The following is a 7,500-nucleotide window of genomic DNA, read 5'->3' as shown; positions in this document are numbered from 1 at the left end:
AACTGGTCCAGTTCTTTTCCACCGGGGTTGAACTGGTCCAGTTCTTTTCCACCGGGGTTGAACTGGTCCAGTTCTTTTCCACCGGGGTTGAACTGGTCCAGTTCTTTTCCACCGGGGTTGAACTGGTCCAGTTCTTTTCCACCGGGGTTGAACTGGTCCAGTTCTTTTCCACCAGGGTTGAACTGGTCCAGTTTTTCCCGCCTCATAGTGAACCAGTTCTGAGTGTTTTCCTCTGAAAATGAATTGGTTCAGAACCCTAAAAGTTGGGGGTGGAAATGTTTAAAGTGGTTAAATGTGGTTTCATATGATATATAGACAGACAACCTGATGTGCATATCTAGAGCAACGCCCCAGGTTGTGTAACGTATGACTGTACACAGTACACACTCACTCCAGTTGTCTCTCCTATACTACAAAGCACAAGGAGAAACTGGAGCAGTGCAATACATTCTTCCCGCCACAATAAAAAGCATTGAGGTCCGAGCCAAAATCAAGTGTATTTTTGTTGGAGCCGGTTGTCCGCAGGGGTGTTTTGTCTTCGGGAGACGTTTGGGTGAGAGGAGTCGAGGTGAGCTCAGGGTTTACAGGAAGGAATGAGAGAGGTGGAATTCACCCACCTTCCAAAACACAGATGAAAGATGAAAGATAATGAATTCTGATGTGTGCAGGACAGTCAGACTGATCAATGGACAGACGGTTGGAGGAGGTATGGACAGATGGATGTATGGATTGACTTGGTTGAGGAATAGCAAGCAAATTGTAGGCTATAGCAAGCCAGTAAAACTGCATCTGCTGCTTGAAAAGAAAGAAAGATCAAAACGTCATAAGGTTGTAACGAACGGAGAAGAGACCGAGAAAGAAGTAAAGATGAAGACAGTAAGAGAGAGTGAAGGGGATGGAAAACCACCAGAGGTTTGTCAAACGTCTACGGTTTTGACAGTGGACGTCTGGTCAATACGCTTTAATGAGAACGTTTTTTCCCGATCCGGAGCGAGAGAAAATAATCTGCGTCCGTGCGCAGCCAGTGAGAACGGCATTAACATGCGGGCCGGGAAAAAACTTGCTTGCCTTCTGGGTTTCACGCAATGATGGCCGAAACAGAGAGGTAAAGAGATAAGAGAGAGAGAGAATGACAAGAGAGAGAAAGAAAACAGCCAGTAAATTCAGCGGACGTCACTAGCTTCAGATGAAAGACTCGGCATGGCAGCAGCATGTGTAGCTTATCTCCTGAACAGAGGGGAAAGTGACAGGAGATGGGCCGCGCCATCGTTAGAAGACTCTTTAATGTGGTGCGTGTCAGCAGGGGTCAGAGGTTATAGGAGCGTATAGGGGAGGGGGTGAGCTCAGGGCTTTAAGCTAGTAGTGTGTCAAAATGGAGATGACATTTGACTGGCTCAAAGGCAGTCGAGCTCCTCTGGACTCATTGGGCACGTTTGATGCTAAATGAGCAATTACTTAAAGGCATTTACGTAGCCCTTGTGTTGCATGCTTCTCATGTGTTGCTGGCTGTACAGTATATGTCTGAAAAGAGTACGCTTGTTTGTGCGTGCGTGTGTGTTTGTGCGTCCGTGCAGGTGCACATGCGTGCACAACTGGTTCTGATTACATTCATAATGATGATGCTAACAATGATAGTTTGTCAAAGTAAAAAAAAACAAAGTGTTAAAATATTTGGTTGGCAGGTCCTGTGGGGGGTTAACTGTGGTAGGGTTAAAGCTCAGGGGGCAAAGGTCACAGTGCAGCAATGGTGTGATTTGTGGAGTCACAGTGTGACAAAAACAGCAGCTCATAACACAAAACTCTTTCAGGCTACGACAAGTTGATCCCCATCAACAAACACATCAATACATTTCCCTGTATGGACCTTCTGTCACTGAAATGCTGACACTTTATAAAGTCTTAATTTGGAGTGGACTGCTATTCTCACTGAATCTATGACACCCGACATCCACAAAGCATCTCTACATACACAGTCAAATCGTCAATCTTTCATTCAAAGGTGCAACCCATAACTTTATTCCCTATTCTGGGATTCGAATGGGTCTTCCCAATAATATCAGGACACGGGGCGTGAAAAGGTCATAAAAACAAGGCTATAAAATATAGTGTTAACCCTTAGAAGATGAAAGACGCCAATTGGCGTCTTCATCAGAATTCCGTAAATGATCAATGACGCCAATTGGCGTCTTCACAGTTTTTGATGAATCTAAACATATTAATATGCTCCGAAGCGCTGTTTAAATTCCTGAGCTTATATTCCAACTACATTACCCAGAAAACCCGTGTCACGTGACACACGTGTACGTGTTGCCATTGGAAGCTGGTCCCCCCCCCTGTAAACAGTGGGGGCAGAGGGAGTCTTCATAGTTATCATTGTTTTGCCTGTTTGCCGTCTCGCCCGAGCGATTTTCTAGCAGAAAAAGTTGAAAGCAGTACTATTTATTTGAGCGAGTTTTGTGGTAGTAGTATTGATCCATACGCGTCCCAGTCGCCTTCTCCAGGCGGAGTAGCCCTGGTCCAGTGCTTACAGCGAGACTCGCTGCTCCCTCCCTCCTTTTTTCATTGTCTCCCCATCGTCGTCCGATGAGCTATACCGGGAAACCATTGAAGAAGACGATCAACCCGGAATGTTTTGAGGTAATCTTATTGTAGAAAATGCCCTTCTATAGTGATCAGAAATCATAAGATGATCGCTACAAATAGATGCTTGGATAATTACTACTACTAGTCAGATCATGACGCCAGAATGACTCACCACGATGGCCCCCAGCCATTAGCCAGCACCGAAGGTGCTGGCTAATGGTGTTGGTCGGTGCATTGGTGCTGGCTAAGGGCTGGAGGGGGGGTTGGTGTCGATCGGTTGGTTGTTGCAGTACAAATGTATCGTAGCAGGCATGCACGCATGGCAGTACAAGTATTTTATATTGTAGCGTGCCTTATAGGCGATCTGATCTTTAGAGTAATGTTCGCTCCTTTTATTTACTGTCTACAAAGACGGAGAACAAACATGCATCGTTTACTGAAGCAACGCGTGGTTATGATGACGTTGCTACAAGGATCGGAGGGGGGACGGGGAGTGAAGCTAACAGTAGCGTATTATATAAGATCTGTATGACGTTTCATTGATGACGCTTGCATGATAATTGCATTCATTGTATATTGTATACAATCATGATTGTACATTGTTTAGTGTGTCTCCGTGTGATGATGATGATGACGATGATGTCAGATAGCCTACGTCCCCCCCCCCCCCAACTGGCTATTGGCCGGGCTGACTACAGCTAAATGTTTATTTTTTATATATTTAGAACTGGCATCAGATGAGGAGGAGGATGATGATGATGATGATGATGAAGACGAAGAGTCAAGACTGCGATGGAGTTCTCCGACACTGAACCGGATGCATTCATTCATTTCAGTTGTTGTTTTTTTTTAATTTAGCCTACACACACACACACCGTCAAGAACAACTGGAATGCAGTGGTTTGGGGACACTGGGGAGTTTGGGGACAACTGTTTTGTATGTAGGCCTATTTATTTTCTGTAATATTTATTATAATTGTATTATGTTAGTCATAAAAAATAAAAGACAAGCTTTTACAATGAGTTAGACCTGTCATGGCTATTTTGTTCACTAGTCTGAGGTTTATGGTTTGACTAAGCGAGTTTCAACTGTGATTTACTCTGTAACGGTAGATGGTAAGAACCCAATTTTTTTGTTATAATACAGTATACATTCAAGTCTATATTTTGATACATATCATGGGCACAAAGTCATATCAAAACAATGTCCTTGGATGAGTTTTTTATCAAAACTGTTTCTTCACAACAGGTTTTTGAGATACATGCATGAATAGACACGGTGCTGGTAAGACTATGTAAACATGGTATATATCAAAATGTGCGTTAGAATGTCTAATTTTACCCCAAAAAAGAATTGAGTTTATATGATGTTCCATTTCAGAGCTAGGGGGACTTTTAGCTGGATAGGTCAGATTGATCATGACTGACCATGCTATTTATAGATGGCAAAATATCTACAGTGGTACATGTGAGAAACTTTTTATTTTATTTTAATTGAACTAGACAACTCACCCTTTAAAATGAGATATTGCATGGCTATGTACGCCCAGCAGAAAAAAAGTTATTTAGAAAATAAAACTTCAACCGGTCATAACTTTTTTTGTTGTCCTAGAAACACTACCCAGTGTAAATGCAGGCTCTTTTAAATGGCTTCCAACACCACAACTAAACATTTTATCAACTCAGTTCATTTTTTTCCTGGAAGCAGACAAGCCAAGCTTTCTCTGAAGGTCTTTCGTTGTCACACATTCACAGCAGAGAATTTTCAATAAATCATTCAAAAACGCCATTCTGCCATAGAGAAGTCTAAAAACTATATAGAAATCCATGAATATCTCAAAGAGTTAAAGGACAATAAACGCAAAACAGCTAAAAGAACCTCGGCCAAAGCAAATTCCTCGTGTGGAAGTATCATACTTGGCAATAGTCGTGTCTCTGCATCTGAAAACAGGTGTGCTTTGAGTTTTCTCCTAAAACCATCGAGCGTGTCTGAGAATCAGAAAGGCCCAATAGGCTGGTAAAATTTCCACTACGCAACACACACACACACACACACACACACACACACACACACACACACACACACACACACACACACACACACACACACACACACACACACACACACACACACACACACACACACACCTACGTTTAGGAAGAGAAAGTCGGGAAGCTATTGTCATTTATCAGCGAGGTTAAAAGGTCGGAGCCTGTGTCTTCTCCAACACAGATTTTGTGGCGTGACCCCGAGCAGCCCCCTCCCCTCCCTTTCTGCTCCCCACTCCTTGTTTCTCAGTCAGTGGTGGTAAAAAGCACTCACATGTTTTACTAAAGTAAAAGTGTTAATACTGCAATGTAGAAGTACTCCGTTACAAGGTAAAAGTCTGGAATTAAAAATGTACTTTAAGTGGGTTTTTTTGTGGCTTTCGCCTTTATTTTTTATGGAGGGACAGACAGTAGGCTGACAGGTAATGAGGAGAGAGATGGGGGGAAGACATGCAGTAAAGGACGTCGGGATCGGGAGTCGAACCCCCGGCACACTGCCAGACTGGATTACCAGCCAGACTGCCTGGACCACTGAGCCATGGCCCAGGCCTTCAAAACTTACTTGAGTACAAAAGTAGAAAGTATTCATAATGCAGAAGGTCCCATTTCAAGTTTTCATATACCGGTAAACATCTTTTGAAAAGATCTACAAGCTCTGCATTGTGAGCTTGTAGATTGGCTATTTTCAATGGCTGAAATGTATATAAGGCTGCATGTTTTATAATAATCAAAATCTACAAAGTAACTAGTAACCAAAGTTTTCAAATAAATGTAGTGGAGTAAAAGTACAACAATTGGAATCCGAGATGTAGTGGAGTAGAACTATTGGAAATTGGAAATACTCTACTATAGTAAAACACAATTCCTCAATATTGTATTGTACTCTAATTGAGTAGATGTACTTAGTTACTTTCCACGACTGCTGCACACTCATGGTGGTTTCTCAAGTCAGATACCCCGGTGCACGTTGATAAATACCCCAGGGTGCACGTTGATAAATACCCCAGGGTGCACGTTGGTAAATACCCCAGTGCACGTTGATAAGACGTGCACTCCCCGTAACTCCCCCTCATATCATGGCTCCCTTTTTACTCATCAATCTGGGACTCACCCTTCCTTCTCCTCCCTGTGTCTGCACCAATGGCACCCTGGAGGCCTGAGAGCATTCACACACACACACACACACACACACACACACACACACACACACACACACACACACACACACACACACACACACACACACACACACACACACACACACACACACACATACACACACACATACACACACACACACTGAATTAACACTCCACCTCTCTAGGTTACAGAGCATTGTTTCTTTGATCCATTTTACTTTTATAGTGTTATTATTATTATTAGTTATTATTATAGTGGCATTATTATTTGAAAACATTAAGAAAATTACAAAAAGCTTCAGGAAGATATTTCTTTTTAAAAACAATACCAAAAATGTCCATGAATGCAAAAATGTTAACGGACAGACAACATGAAAGCGACAAGTTGTGGACTTGTGGCTATTTTCACAATCAATGTTTTAAATAGTGCTTCCTATTGTATATTTGTATGTGTGTAGTATTTGCTTGTGAAGTCGTCTAACCTTCTAAAGCCCTAACCCTCAAAGTCTGATGTCTTACATCATGGTGTACCGCTCATACCGAGTGGGCACTCTGACGTTTCTGACTTCCAAGTGGGATGAATCCACACCAACAGTTCCTCTGACTTGTAAACCCTGGTCAGAAACTCTGGGCTTCAATTCTCAGAGGTCCGACATATCATACTTAATGCTACTGTGCAACGTCACGTAAAACATGAAAAGCAACATGCAGTGGTTCGTATAGTGAAAGGTCTGAGCGAGAAATAACAGTGTGTTTTAGGCTTCTAAGTAGATGTTTAAAAGTTTCTGTTTATGCACTACATACATACAGCGGGGTACGGTTACAACCTCGTTGTCAAAAAAGCCCAACAAACACGGGTTTATTTCGGGCGTCCATTTTGTGCTGACCTCAACCACTTGAATGCTGTGCAGAAGTAGGAAGTTCCAAGTCGGACATTTCCCACTTCCCGCTTGGCATGAACACAACATAAAGAAAGACACCCAAAACGGCACACTGTTTTCTTGTCTCTGAACTTATAGGAGGTATAGAGGCCTTAAACACACTCACTCACACACACACACACACACACACACACACACACACACACACACACACACACACACACACACACACACACACACACACACACACACACACACACACACACACACACGCATTTATGATAACCTATAACCTCTAGTTCATGTCCAATGGAAGACTGAGTGACTTTCCCATGAGTTTGACCTTTTGCCCTGTGAGCCGTTGACCTTTAAGGTGGTCACTGGTGTTTCAATCATTGTCAGAGGGAACAAACTGAGTCATTGATGATGGCTCTGCTCACCTGTCTGTCTGTCTGTCTGTCTGTCTGTCTGTCTGTCTGTCTGTCTGTCTGTCTGTCTGTCTGTCTGTCTGTCTGTCTGTCTGTCTGTCTGTCTGCCTGCCTGCCTGTCTGTCTGTCTGTCTGTCTGTCTGTCTGTCTGTCTGTCAAATGAATAGTGAGGATGTTTGTGTTACATTTCTACTTGCTTTGTTATGCCACTAAAGACCATGAAAAGTGAAATCCCCTCTCTCTCTCTCTCTCTCTCTCTCTCTCTCTCTCTCTCTCTCTCTCTCTCTCTCTCTCTCTCTCTCTCCAGTCGTCTGAACAGGAACAAGCTTCAGGTTCTCCCAGAGCTTCTCTTCCAGTCCAACCCCAAGCTAGGACGACTGTGAGTACACCTCTGTTCTTCACTTCCACTTCATCCCTCCA

General features: G+C 43.1%; 1 protein-coding gene across 1 annotated transcript in view; it reads left to right on the top strand.

The window, feature by feature from the left end:
- Positions 1-7,500, top strand: part of LOC306920415 (platelet glycoprotein Ib beta chain-like) — a gene marked incomplete at both ends in the record, with an annotated part of 196,011 nt that overhangs the window by 35,842 nt on the left and 152,669 nt on the right. Inside the window, one exon of the mRNA XM_079497165.1 lies at positions 7,388-7,459. Coding sequence (XP_079353291.1) covers positions 7,388-7,459 — 72 coding nt within the window. The remainder of the gene's footprint in view (positions 1-7,387; positions 7,460-7,500) is intronic.

The sequence above is a fragment of the Electrona antarctica genome, assembly GCF_951216825.1.
Source record: "Electrona antarctica genome assembly, chromosome: 1".
Lineage (NCBI taxonomy): Eukaryota > Metazoa > Chordata > Actinopteri > Myctophiformes > Myctophidae > Electrona > Electrona antarctica.
This window is presented reverse-complemented; position numbering and strand designations above follow the sequence as displayed.